This window comes from Lissotriton helveticus, chromosome 8 (assembly GCF_964261635.1).
Source record: "Lissotriton helveticus chromosome 8, aLisHel1.1, whole genome shotgun sequence".
Lineage (NCBI taxonomy): Eukaryota > Metazoa > Chordata > Amphibia > Caudata > Salamandridae > Lissotriton > Lissotriton helveticus.
This window is the reverse complement of record NC_136069.1, coordinates 1,349,606,492-1,349,622,187: the sequence shown is the minus strand read 5'-3', so window position 1 is coordinate 1,349,622,187 and position 15,696 is coordinate 1,349,606,492. Positions and strand designations below refer to the sequence as shown.

Below are 15,696 nucleotides of genomic sequence, written 5' to 3'. Positions count from 1 at the left end.
GGGAACTACCACCCTAATGCTGACATATCTACAAATAGACAGAGAGACAGATATATGGACAGACTGACAGACATACAGACAGACAGAAAGACAGGCAGACAGACATTCAGACAGACAGACAGACAGACAGGCAGGCAGGCAGGCAGGCAGACAGACAGACATACATAGATACATAAATAGATATATACACAGTTACTTTTCCTTTCTGTAGTCAATAGGTAGATCCCTCCACTGTATAAACCCATATACATTTATAAATGGATCCAAATATTGTGAAAAGATTTGCAAAATGTTTCTTATCCTGCTACTATTTTTACCCACTGGGCTTCACAAAGGACATTTTAGTTGATATCTGGATAAGTTTCACTCAGTGAAACAAGAAAAGAAGACCAAATGTGAAGCTTGTTCTAGGAAAAACACTTTGAATACTAGTAGTTCTCACATGCCCTCATTCTTATCTACATACTCCAAAGTTTTATTTCCGTTGTGTGGTAAATTTAATTTAAAACACAAAATTTATGTCAGACAATATCATGACAGCAACATTTTGACGCACCATACCATGTTGCTAAAACGTAAATAGTGAAATAACTAGTAGTGTGTTGAAAAACATTAACAAATAAGCCGACTGTGGAAAATGGTACTTTTATAATAATATACCACCAAAATAATGCTAGTGCGTATGTATCTTACACTTCTGAGTACTGCTTTTGGCTATGCACAAAACCGGAGTGTAAAATTACTCAAAAGTGTAAGTTTACCTTTATGAATAGCCCCTGCAGTTCGTGAATATCCCTGAGGCCATTGAATGTGGTGGAGACATGTAAGGTACACTTTCAGAATCAATTTACACTCAGATTTTGTGAATAGCCAAAATGTAGTAAAAGTACTCAAAAGTGCAAATTACTCAAAAATGTAAGTGTCTTTTCTAAATCAGGTCCACAGTGTTAAGGACATGACATTTGCTGCTCTTCCAACAGGATGGGGTGAAGAACTTATTTGCTGAGTAAAGCACTCTTGATGTTTGCTTTTGTTGTATTCTCTGTCAGGTGAGCTCCTATGCTAATTTGGTTAGCCTGCTGCAGCAAGGCATTTATAGAGCACAAAAGTAGCTAGAATGCAATGGAACACTGGATCTGCAAGGCAGAAGTTACAGTGGGGTTGGGCAAGCAAGGTAAAAGTCAGGGCATGTTGAAAAGAAAAGAGGCCTTGCAATCAGGGTTACAGAACTGGAGTAAAAAGTAGCAGTGGAAAGGGCCAAGGACTTGGCTACTGGAGGGGGTCAGCTATCGCAGTATAGCTGTGGTTTCAAATTATTGCTTGTCACCATGTTACCTTTATTTCATAGAAGACGATGATGGTGCATCCTGTGAAGGATACTCTCAGTAGGAGAGTACTACACTTCCCTTTAAGTGTTCAGGAGGGGGGAAGGGTGCACACCTGGTTAAGGAAGGCACCCGGATAGTTTCTTTCTGAATACGGTGCAGTGGATTGACATCTACAAAGGTAGACATGGATCTAATTGTTATGATTTCTCGAATCGACAAGTTCTCTCACTTAAGATAACAAACTTACCTCTCACAGTTGCTTTGAAATTGCTAATGTATTTAATTAGGAGAATAAATGCTAGGCTTTCTAAAGAAATAAACATCACCCCACACAAGTGTTATTTGAGAAGCGTGTCATGGTCATTTGGATTGGGTTCTTTGCAGTTACTGTCTCTAGTGAGAAATATAACAAATTCCTTCTCCAATGTAACAAAAGATAAAATACATCCAGCCTTGACTGCAACAGTTTGAAAAACATAGCATGGCTTTCTGATCGTCATTCCTATTATTGATCTTTAATGTACTAACGCTGTCGGCTAGTGCATCCACTGCAGGGATCTGTGTTTGGCCTCATGACAGCAGAATAAAGACTAAAAGGGGTCCCGTCAATCCTTCACCCTTCCGAGGTCCTGTCATTAGTGTCAAGAACCACCTCACATGTGCACTACCAATATGCCTGTATTGTTTCATGTTATAATTGCAAAATCAATATGAAAATGGGGTTTCCCAAACAGTCAAAGAGACCTGGGTGATAAATGTTATTCAAAAACAATGGTCTCAGACAATTATTTAAGCTACAGACAGATGAATCAGAATTATCATTCAATACTTCTATCAGTTAAGGGATATGTCTCATAGATCAACCCAATGCATTCAATGTATTAGTCTGTACAGAAGTGCAACAGCAAAACTTATAAATTCCAGAGCAATTTTAATTCATTGCATTTGAGACTGTCTCAATGTAAAAAAACTTTTTTCGTTGCCCAAAGAAGAGCGTGCAAAGAATAGAAATTGAAGTGCTTAATAGAAAGAAGAGAAAAAGGCATAGAATTATATTTACAAATTTGTATTCACAATATGTGGGTTAACACAATATACAATTTCTTAGTGACCTGGCTTGTAATATGAGTTCTAAACGCAATTTTCATTCAATGGAGACATTGCTTCCACAATTGGATTGCACCAGAAAATGCGTTACACTATCCAGGGATTAGAATTACAGCGTCAGAGCAGATTGACTCATTTGTTTTTTCTTTATTTTTGCAGATATTCTTTGCCTTCAGTCTGGACAGTGCATATAGGAATGAGATCCATAACAAAAAACTATCATCCTTTGTTAATGAAGTCAGTTCGAAGGATTATCGTACACCCTCGCTATGACCGATACATATCAGATTATGATATTGCTCTGTTGGAACTGGAAACACCCCTGTTTTTCAATGACCTTGTCCATCCCATATGCCTACCCAGAAATCCAAAGGTTTTCTCCTCTGGGACTCTCTGCTATGTCACTGGCTGGGGTTCTCAAAAAGAAAATGGTAAGTATATGTCCTTCAATCATTTCTCAGTTATGTGTATGTAGAACTTGGCATACTGCTTTGATTTTGTTGGTTGTTTTACACTAGTTACAAAAGAATGGGTAAACAATCTTAAAAGTGATCACATCTTACTTAGGGCAAACCGAGTTTGAAAAGGACATTCAACAGTTTATTTATTGTAATAGGAGTAATTATCAACATTTCATACATGAGATTATCTTAAAGTGAAAGAAACTAAAGTCAATTGTAGTGCGGGTACCTAAATTGTACCTAGGTGCAACTGACATGGAATTTGAGAAACTGGTAGCTCCAGTTGATGGCTACATTTGTCTTTCCTGAAATATAATCAGCCATCACTGAAATTTAAAAATCAATGCAGGGGGGAGGAGCCTAGCTCGCGACCGAGATGGCCGCGCTTTAGCTCGGCTCCGTTCGCCCGCCTGGGTTTTCACATTTATCCTGCTGTAATCCTGCCCCGGGAAGCCCTGTTTGCTGAGTGGTGGTGCTACGACGCCTTGCAGGCACTTACCTCTTGTTCCGGTTATCCTGGCTGCTGTGGATCCGGTGCAGTGCCCCCGATTGTGTTGGGGTGTCGGAGGCGGACTGGCCTGGATCTTCTTGCCGGCTCCCGGGCCAGACGGAGCCTGCGGATCTGCCCTCCGGGGCGCGGAGGAGGTGGTCGGAGGGCCGTTGTTCGTGTGGGCCGGAGGTCCTTCCTGGCCGATTCCTGTGGGGAGGAGGCCTATGGTGGAGGCGCTGCCTTCCGCGGTCGAAGCTCCTCGTGTGTCCGGCTTGCTCTCCCTTTGTTCTCTGGTCCGGCCATTTTGATTTTGCCGCCCGGACTCGGAGAACGGGACCGGCGGCGTTGGGTGGCCGGCGAATCCCTTTCTTCTGATGGCCCCCCTTCCTGCCCGGGGTGCTCTGTTGCCGGTCAGCGGGACTTTGTTTGCCTTACTGCCGCCCCGGCGGAGATTTACAGCCGCGCTGCCTTGTCGGACTCTCAAAATGGCGACCGACCCCGAGTGTCTTGACCGGGCCTGGGCGAGCGCTGGGGGCCCGCCGCATGGCCCGGGTGCCGGATACTGTGAATGTTTTCCTACACTTAAGGAGTTACTGGACACCCTGCTCTCCTGGCGGCTCTGTGTGACCGCGCCTATCCTAGCTTCGGAGATGGTTCCTCACGGCGGGCCTCCTGGGCCCCCACGGCCAGATGTGATTGCGCCGCCGCGGGGTGCGGCTGGAATTATCCTGGCGGAATTGGCCCCGGCTCCGACCGCGTCTGCTGCTGTACGGAACTTGATGGCGCCTCCTCCTCCTGCGCTACCTTCTTTTTCTCGGGCCCGGGAGCTGGATTTTACTTGGCCTGGCCTTCATGACTCTCCCGCTTCCTTTCGGTCGCTGCTGCCCGGCGATGTCTCCTGTGCTGGCCCAGATGGGTCGGTTCTCCTGGACATATCCTTGGACTTGTGCCTGCATCGGTTGCTACACTTCGTGACTTTCCTGGATCGTCCGTGTTCCACTTTACGTGCCTTTTCCGGACTGCCGTTGGATCTTCCTGCTGTCTGTCTCCTGTTCTTCGTAACCTGGTCCTCGCTGGATCGGACCGTTTCCACTTTGGACAAACAAGGACAGGGCTGATGTATATTGGCATCTGTGTGCGGTAGTCTTGCACTGGTTTGGACGGTCAACCTGTCCCGGTATGGTTCTGTGTGATTGACTGGTGCCCCTGGATTTTAACCCGATGTTCTTTGGCTTCCCGGGGACCTGGCTCCTCGACTCAGGCGGGTGGCTGGGTGCGTTTACTCCTGTCTCCCGGCCCTCCCCCGTGTATGTCTGTGTGTGTTTCCCATCCCTCGTTTCCTTCTCTTCCCTTCCCATTTTTGTCTTTGTTTCCGACTTAACTTTGCTCCGCTATATTTCGGGTTCTAATTAGGGCGACAGGCACGCTGCGGGGGGGTAGGCCGTAGCCTTCTGCAGGGGTGCAGGGTGGGCTTTAGGGGTGGGTTGGGGGGGTCTGTCCGTATTGGGGGGTCTTTTTCCTCCCTTATTTCCTCTTTTTCTGTTCTATGGCTCTTGTGTGTTCACTTTTTCCGGGACTCCGTCTCCTCCTGTATCCCCCTGGGGAGTTTCTGTGACTTTCTTATTCCGGTATGTATCTGATTGTAGCTCGCTGGGTAATTCGGTATCGATTTTTGCTATGTCGCTTGCCGGACTCTATTATCCTGCTTTCACTCCTGGGGGTGCGTGGTTTGGTGGGAGTCCCTTCTTTCGTTCCCTTTTTCCCTCTCCCCTTTTTCCTCCTTTGTGGGGGTCCTTTTATTTTGTTGGGATGCGTATCGTATTGTCTTCTGTTATGTGGGCCTTTTTGATCATGTCTCCTCAATTTGGGTGGGGGCGGCGACGGGTAGGTGCGATTTGATTGATGCCATTGTCGTTTCTTATATTCCGATTACGTTTATACTCTTTGATAGCTATGTTGGTATGGCCTCTTTTGTCATTCTGTGATCGTAAGATGGCGGCTTGCCGCGGCCCCTCCCTGGTTGTTTTTTGCACGGCCCATGATTCTTCTGTTTCCCCACCCCGCATTAGAAAATTAACCTTTTATTGTCCTGTTCTTGCTGATTGCTCGATGCTCTTATTGTTTCTCCTGTGCTCTTGGTGACATATCCTGTTGAAACTTTGTTTTTTCATTTATTACGTTATCTACCATGTGGTGGCCAGCCCTCGTGGGTTGTAGGCCCGTATTTGTGAGCTTTCTTTGTACAATAAAGGTTTTCAAAAAAAAAAAAAAAAAAAAAAAATCAATGCAGAAATATAAAAAGTCCTTGGCCAATTCTGCTAACATTCAGAATATTGTGCCACCAGCAGGGTATATCTTATCGCTGAAATGGTGGCCCTTCTCAAGAGCATACATTACCAGACTTTGTCCTCCAAGAGGCAATGGCCCACATAAGGTCGAGATAGATGTTAAAGACAATTGATTTGCAAATAAAATGCACCTGCTAGCCACTTTTCCCCATGTGGACACATGTCCACAATCCGCCCACACCTTCCCTGCAAGTGCTATGATGATTTCCAGGAAGGAGGGGGAAAAGGCAAGGACTTTCCATCCTGTATGTGCTCCAGCCTTTCCTAGATCTCCATATTGGCTTCCTGGTATAGCGATATATCCTCAGAGTATGATAGATCTTTAAGTACAATGTTTTAATGCATTGATGGGTCTACTATTGAAGTGCATCCAGGAAATGTGTCTGAATGGAGGAAAATAATAAGACCAACTGTCTGGACAATGACCTGTAAAATATTCCATGGAGAGTGATTTTATGGCAAAGCCCAGTACCTCCATTGTACTGCTGAAAGACACAGCGGATTTCTTTTCATTTATCAGAAAACCCAGTTCCTGAAGGAAAATAATATCACCACCCACAGGAATAGAATAGGAATGTCACAATTCTGGGCAACAAAAAAGATATATGGGCAGATTGGATCACTGACATAACCTCGACAGACCGAATATCGACTGCACAAAATATCGATGACAAATTATCGATAACAAAATTATCGATTGCCTATACTTAAACAACAAACCACAAACATATCGAAACCACAATATCGACTACAAAAAACAACGACTACAACAATATCGACTAACAACAATATCGATTTCTAAAACATCGATAATCACATATTTAAATGAAAAACAGTCAAAATATCGAATACAAAAATATAGATAGCAAATTTATCGAATTTTTAAAATATCGACATTACTACATCCTTGAATAAATCACTTTATTATTTAAAATTGAGTCATACTAATCATAATTATTCAAATATTGTTCATATAAATGTATAAAATATATTATATATTTTCCTAACATTTATAACACACAATAAATACAAACATACATTTTATGATACATAAACACAGTTTCAAACGACTAAACATTTCTTACTGGAAATTATATATATTTCTCCACTTTACAAATATAAAAATAACATTACCTATACTAAATAAGGCCTTACACATTAAAAAAACGTTGATTGGCGTCACCCATATAAGGAAAGCAATTAGCATAACAGAAAAAAAAATTCAAATCCACAAATAACAACAGACTATCAATTTAAACAACCAATCCTATTTTTGAAACAATTAGACGAATACTATATAAACAAGATTACAGCAAACTAAAAATGCAGGCTACATCTCCTAACTAAAGGAAGACGAAACTCTGCAGGATTTCTGAAAGAAAACTGATTGACTTCAACATAAAGACAGCTACACCTATGTAAAGTAAGTACTACTACATTACTAGCCATCGAAAATGTAACTCTCAAACCTCACACCTATGTTTAAAAGCCAAATACCTAAAATATGTTTTCTTTTTTTACTACTTATCCTACAGACAAAAAGAAAATACAGAAGACCTACACAACACCTGGACATCAAAAGTTAATTATAAATAAGTAAGTATATAATTGAAATGTAAATTCGACATTGAATAGATAGGTAACTAAATAGAAACTAGCTAAAACACCTCTATCAAAATATCATAAATAGTAATAAAATATTTATACACATTTTCTCAACTTCCACAGATACAAAAAGATATACACAGAAAATAACAGTTTGAAGAACATCAACACCTGAAAAGAAGTACTTGAATTCATCAAAAGAATTACAGGTAAATTAAAAATGTATTAAACTGTATTATTAGAATACAACATTATTTTTTATAAAATTGTAATGACATTCTCTTTTAATTACCTCCTAGAAGTACAATACTATCATGACTGAAGGAGCTAAATTCATTTATTCACAAAAAGGGAAAATGCTTCTTTGTTACATGGGATATGTCTACACTCAAGAGAAACAAAAAGATTTGAAAGTGTTTTGGAAGTGTACGAAATATTATGCCAACAAATGTTATGGTAGAGCTATAACTCAGGAAACTACTGTTACTTATACTAAAGAACATAATCACCCACCCAATGTAACAGAAATAGAGATTAGACAAATGCTAGATTCCCTTAAAGAAGCTAGTACTAGAACTGATCAACCAACAACTGCTATTCTGAAACACCATTTAAGTGTACTTCCCCAACATGCTTCTAGCCAATTACCATCTATCGAATCCCTTAAAAGAACTGTAGCTAGACAAAAAAGAGCAACATGCACTACTCCTCCCACACCAAAAACTTTTGAAGAAGTGCAAATTCCCCCTGAACTCTCTGTAACTCACAATAAAGATAATTTTATACTCTATGACAACAAATCTAAAGATAAAAGAATTATAGTGTTTGCCACAGCAAACAACATGACTAAACTTACCCAATGCCAAACTTGGATGATGGACGGTACTTTTTCTGTATGCCCCAAACCTTTTTTTATCAATTATACACCATCCATGGTCATTACCAAAATGCTAATATTCCATTCCTTTATGCCCTTCTACCAAACAAACAGCAAGCTACCTATCAAGAAATACTAGCTGAAGTCATTCAACATACTAACAACTATTTTCCACAAAAAATTATCATTGACTTTGAAAAAGCAATGATAAACAGCATCCTTAAAACATACCCACACACAGCAATACAAGGTTGTTATTACCATTTTAATCAATGTATCTGGCGACATCTACAAAAATCAACCTTGAGTATCCAATACGCCACTGATAGCACTTTTGCTTATCAAATAAAAAAACTCATCGCCCTAGCCTATGTTCCACTAACAGATGTAACTGAGCACTATAACGTATTAATAGACAGCCCCTACTATAAAAGAAACGAAGAAAGACTAAGCCCTATGCTTGACTACTTCGAAGACACATGGGTAGGAAGGCTACACAGATCAGGCCATAGAAGACAACCCAAATACCAAATAGCTTGGTGGAATGTCTACCTTAGCACACTAAATAAGGAAGCTAAAACAAACAATGCAGTTGAAGGATGGCACAATGCCTTCCAAGCAACTACAGGCTGAGGAACGCCTACCCTTCACAAATTAATACAATCCTTACAAAAAGAACAGAGTTACCAGGAGCTCCGAATGGAGCAATCAGTAACTTTGATCGGACCTAAACTCACCAAAGAAACTAAAAAAATGTATAACACACTCCAAAGTCAAGTTACCCTCTATCCAACTAACAAAGGACTAGAATATCTATCAATGATTGCCAAAACTATTCTTTAAAAAACTACATAACTATACACATTAAAAGAAGCATTTTTTTTTTAAATCCTTGATTTTAACATGTAACAATTTGCAATTAAATTATCAAATACATAATATTAACATATATAAAATGTATTTAGATAATGTATTTACAAAATGTTACATACAACGTAACTAAAGCAAAATTTAAAACAGTTTCCCCACCCATAAAATTATTAGAAAATACTTACATTTCTGTTGCAGCTTCAAACGTAATCCAATTCCAAAGAATCCATACGACACCATTGCAAAAACCCATACAATCCATGAAAGCCCCAAAAAAATGCAAAAATACAAGCAAATCCATAGCGACTTCTTTCCAATGTAATAGACACGAGATAAGATAGAAAACCCGAAAAATAGTAATGTTGAAAAAAAAACGCTCCAGGAAAACTTGAAATCCCAAAAAATAGTGTGCAAAAATAACAGTATATAATACTCGTCACACAATTATGATCGAAAATGAAGGACCTCCTGAAAAACAGTAAAACGCGACGATAACCTGGAAAAAATAAAATACATACCCACCCACACAAAAACACCCATACATATATAAATACACATATTTGTACACCAAACATATTATCTTAGTAACATTTAAACATATTACCTCACCTCACACACCTACAACTAAAACGCGGTAAAAATTCAAATATCGTACACTCTACCTAACACCGAACACACAATCTTCTCTTAATAACCCTATCTACATAAACCTAAACACACCACACATACACTAACAATAACTTCATTAACTTGTAAAATACAATTAAAACAAACTTACCCTCTCTAACGCGAAGAAGCATCCAACCGCGATCTGTTGAAGCACCAAATAAGCCTAAGTAACATTACGCGGTTAAAAAGTAGTCCCTGTATACAGCAAAATCCTCTTTAATTTCTATATTGCAACACTTAAAAAAATACAGTGAGTATTATATTAAGTATAAATAATTATTTAAATAGTAGAAAAAAAATTCTTAAATATTCATTCCTTTAAAATAATTATTCAACTGTTATCTGATACTTTAAATAATATTTGATGTTTTATATATACATTTGGAAATTAATGTATATGTTAAAAAAATTGCATCTCTAATTTTGTTACAAATAAGTTGTTTATAAAAATAGCAAATATTAGTTGAAACATTATGTATGTATATAAAAATGTTTTTTTGTGTTTATCTATGTAAAAATTAATATTATAAATATTTTCAATATTCATAATATTAATTTAAAAAAAATATGATTTATTTGTAAAAAACAAAAATGTAACTGTTACAAAAGAAATGTACATATTTATCTATGACAATATATTCAATGTGTATGTGAATAAAATAATTGTTATTAAATGAAAAGTACATATTACCAAATTGTTTATTTAACTATTTAAATTACAATATATGTTAACATAAAATTATGTTAATATCATTTATGTGTTAAAAACATATATATGCACTTCATATATATTTTTTGATGTTAAAAACTGTTTATTTAAAAATTTCAATTGAAATAAAAAATAAATCTCTACTTACAATTTATTTTGTAAATGTTAATAAACTGGTTATCATTTATTGCATTTAACCCTGTGTATGTTTCCTTCTTTATTATTGTATATAAATATAAATTGCATATGAAATATTCTATATAAAAATGCATTTTAAATTTTAATATTTGTAAAAATGTATTAATCTTTTCAGTACTACAATAACAATAATTATAATTAAAACAAAATTGTTCTATGTAATGTAAAAACTTTATTATAGTATCCTACCAATAATAATTTTTTATATAAAAAATATTTTCTTATTTCCGCTGCACCAATTATACATTTACAAAACCATAATACACATTAAAACTATACAAATTACAATTCCCATTTCACCAATTGTAAAGTCATGGAAGATGCTGGACACTGAACCCATACTAATTACTATTCCCACTCCAATGGGTGCAACAGTAGGGAAAGTAAATACTTCATATATTAATAAATAAATAACAAAATATTATCAATATAATTTTGTTAACAACTGATTAACTATTTAATTTAACATAATAATTAATATATCAAAATTACTAAATAACTATCAATATTTCTATTACTTACCTATTAATACTAAATTACAACTAATGACCAATAATTATTTTGATAATTATAAATTAAAATGTAAATTTTTTTCAATAAAATACAATAAAATAAAAGATGTATGACGTTTGAACACATACTTTTACAACGCATACCTTTACAACAAAACTTTAACAACGCAAATACCATTACAGCGCATTTATTTACAACAAATGTTTTTACAAAGCAAATACCTTTACAACGCATAGCATTACAACATAAGTATTTATAATTATATAATATATTATTTAATGTAAATTAAAACAAAATAATTTAATAAAATATATTAAAATTTAAATAATTTAATGAAAATTTAAATTGACCTTATTTTTACCCTGTACCCATCTACCCTAAAACCCCAAACTGACCCTGAACCCTAAAAACACCCCTTTACCCACAAACTGAAAACTGACCCTGAACCCAAAAAATACCCCTTTACGCACAAACTGAAAACTAATCCTGAACCCTAAAAATACCCCTTTAGCTGAAAACTAAAAACTGACCCTCACCCATTAAAAGACCCCTTTACCCACAAATTGAAAACTGACCCTGAACCCTAAAAATAGCCCTTTACCCAAATACTGAAAACTGACCCTGAACCCTAAAAATACCCCTTTACCCACAAACTGAAAACTGACCCTGAACCCTAAAAATACCCCTTTACCCACAAACTGAAAACTGACCCTGAACCCTAAAAATACCCCTTTAACGACAAACTGAAAACTGACCCTGACACCTAAAAATACCCCTTTGCCCAAAAACTGAAAACTGACCCTGAACCCTAAAAATACCCCTTTAGCAAGAAACAGAAAACTGACCCTCACCCCTAAAAATACCCCTTTACCCACAAACTGAAAACTGACCCTGAACCCTAAAAATACCCCTTTACCCAAATACTGAAAACTGACCCTGAACCCTAAAAATACCCCTTTACCCACAAACTGAAAACTGACCCTGAACCCTAAAAATACCCCTTTAATGACAAACTGAAAACTGACCCTGACACCTAAAAATACCCCTTTGCCCACAAACAGAAAACTGACCCTAAACCCTAAAAATACCCCTTTAGCAAGAAACAGAAAACTGACCCTCACCCCTAAAAATACCCCTTTACCCACAAACTTAAAACTGACCCTGAACCCAAAAAATACCCCATTACCCAACTATCCAAAGCTATAAGATTTATAATATAATTATATACTTACCAACACTTAAGTTTTAATGGTATGCGTTGTAAAAATACCTGCATACTAAAAACATTAGATCAAAATACATGCGTTGCTATGGTTTTAGCGTAGTAAAAGTTTCATTGTAAAAGTATTGCATTTGAAACGTTGTGTGCTAAATGTTGTATACCTTAAGTAAATACATTTTTTTCCTTATTTATTATCATATTACTTCCCACTCTATTCCCATATAAACAGACAACCCACTACAGAAAAGTAAAAAAAAAAATTAACATAATTAGCTATTAATCAATTAGATTAAAGAATTAACCAATTATATTTTAATTAATGAACATTAATTATGTAATTAACATTTAATTAAATATTACTACCAATAAATAATTTTACATATTTAATTGATTAAAATTAAATTACTTCCCACCCTATTCCCCTATAAACCCACAACCCGCTAAATGACATAAAAGATTTACTTTAACATTAATAGCAATAATTCAATTAAATAAAAAATAATTACCAATTAATTTATATATAATGAACATATTTTAAATATTTAACAATTAATGTAATATTAAAACCAATTAATGAATATACATATTTAATGATTAATAAATTTAATTAATTACCACTTACATTTTAATTGATTTAAAGATATGATTTAAGTAACAATAATTTAAATTTTACTACCAATTAACAAATTTACATATTTAATTATTTAAAATTAAATTACTTCCCACCCTATTCCCCTATAAACCCACAACCCACTACATGACATAAAATATTTACTTTTACATTATTAGCAATTATTCAATTAAATTAAATAAATTACCAAATAAATTATATATAATTTAAATATTTTAATTAATTAACAATTAATTTTATTATAATACCAATTAATTAATTTACAAATTTAATTATTTATAATTAAATTACTTCCCACCCTATTCCCCTATAAACCCAAAACCCGCTACATAACATAAATTATTTAAATGAGGATAATTAACAATTAAGGTATTAAATTTAATTAATTGCCAATGAACTATTATATATTTACAATAAATTTAATTAACACATTTTTAAATATTAATACCAAATAATAAATTTACATATTTAAATAATTATATTTAAAATACATTTAATAAACAATTAATTAAATATTAATACCAATTAATAAATTTACATATTTAATTAATTATATTTAAAACACTTCCCACCCTATTCCCCTAAAAACCCACTACCCGCTCCTAGAAATTATTATAGTATTTGAATTATTTTATAAATTTATTAATTATTTTTTAAATTATTTCTATATAAATAAATAAATAACATATATGTTAACAATAAATGTATTTATAAAACATAAAAACAGTGTACATTTAACTAATAGATATTATTTATATCCATATTATTAGTCGATATCATGACAATCGATATCATGACTGTCGATAACACAACTTTCGATATTTTTAACTACTCAAAAAATCGATATTTTTTACTAACGATATTACTTACTCGATATTTTAGCTATCGATATTTTTTAACATACATCAAAATCGATAAAAATTATTTCGATATTACTTACCTCGATATTAATGCCGTGTCGATATTCTGGAGTCGATATTATGTCCATTCGAAATAAAAAACTCGATATTTAGACTGCACACCGGGCAGATTTACAAGCCTCTTGCATCATTTTTGCGTCCCCATTGCGTCACTTTTTGTGACGCAGCAGCAGCAGCGTAAAAATGTGGCCCATTTACAACATGACGCATCTAGGGAGATGCGTCACTTTGTAAAGCCCTGCGTCACATTATACCTGCATCAGGTATAATGTATGCAGGGTGGGCGTTCCAATGCAAAAAAGCCTTGTAGAAGTGACGCAGTGAAATCTACAAGATTTCAATGCGCCACTCTGCGCCACTTCTAGGACGCCGCTGTGTCAAATACTTACGCCTGCTTGAAGCAGGCATAAGGAGTGACGCAGCCCAATGAGGATAGGCCTCCCCCTGCATAGCTGGAGTTGTGTCATGCTTGAAACACGACTCCTGTTCTGCTTAATTCAGATGCTCTGTCCATCACCACCCCCTTTTCTGAATCGTTTTGGCCACCACAAGCGTGGAAGGGTATGCTCAGATGTGAGTCCCTTGCTCACTGCACCATCAGGATTCAAGCAAGCCGGGCCGAAGACGGCTGTAATGCCAGAAACCGGTCCCCGGAAGCTTGTTTCCTTTCCAGTAAAGAATTGGCTTGGTAGTTTGGTCTGCCCTGTTCCCATGATGCACTGGGCCAGGGACAGACTAATTTGCATGTAGCCAGGTTCTGAACTGGGATGGTGCATTGAGCTAAAAAACGGTGATGGATCAAGCCCTGATCTTTTGACTGGGTATGAGTGTTCTGCTTAATTCAGATGCTCTGTCCATCACCACCCCCTTTTCTGAATCGTTTTGGCCACCACAAGCGTGGAAGGGTATGCTCAGATGTGAGTCCCTTGCTCACTGCACCATCAGGATTCAAGCAAGCTGGGCCGAAGACGGCTGTAATGCCAGAAACCGGTCCCCGGAAGCTTGTTTCCTTTCCAGTAAAGAATTGGCTTGGTAGTTTGGTCTGCCCTGTTCCCATGATGCACTGGGCCAGGGACAGACTAATTTGCATGTAGCCAGGTTCTGAACTGGGATGGTGCATTGAGCTAAAAAACGGTGATGGATCAAGCCCTGATCTTTTGACTGGGTATGAGTGTTCTGCTTAATTCAGATGCTCTGTCCATCACCACCCCCTTTTCTGAATCGTTTTGGCCACCACAAGCGTGGAAGGGTATGCTCAGATGTGAGTCCCTTGCTCACTGCACCATCAGGATTCAAGCAAGCCGGGCCGAAGACGGCTGTAATGCCAGAAACCGGTCCCCGGACGCTTGTTTCCTTTCAGGTAAAGAATTGGCTTGGTAGTTTGGTCTGCCCTGTTCCCATGATGCACTGGGCCAGGGACAGACTAATTTGCATGTAGCCAGGTTCTGAACTGGGATGGTGCATTGAGCTAAAAAACGGTGATGGATCAAGCCCTGATCTTTTGACTGGGTATGAGTGTTCTGCTTAATTCAGATGCTCTGTCCATCACCACCCCCTTTTCTGAATCGTTTTGGCCACCACAAGCGTGGAAGGGTATGCTCAGATGTGAGTCCCTTGCTCACTGCACCATCAGGATTCAAGCAAGCCGGGCCGAAGACGGCTGTAATGCCAGAAACCGGTCCCCGGAAGCTTGTTTCCTTTCCAGTAAAGAATTGGCTTGGTAGTTTGGTCTGCCCTGTTCCCATGAA

At 37.0% G+C, this 15,696-nt stretch overlaps 1 protein-coding gene across 1 annotated transcript in view; it reads left to right on the top strand.

Annotated features, from left to right (window-relative positions):
- Window positions 1–15,696, top strand: part of LOC144771975 (suppressor of tumorigenicity 14 protein homolog) — a 385,346-nt gene that overhangs the window by 340,732 nt on the left and 28,918 nt on the right. The window contains 1 exon segment of the mRNA XM_078656195.1: window positions 2,595–2,866. Within this exon segment, the coding sequence (XP_078512321.1) occupies window positions 2,595–2,866 (272 nt within the window).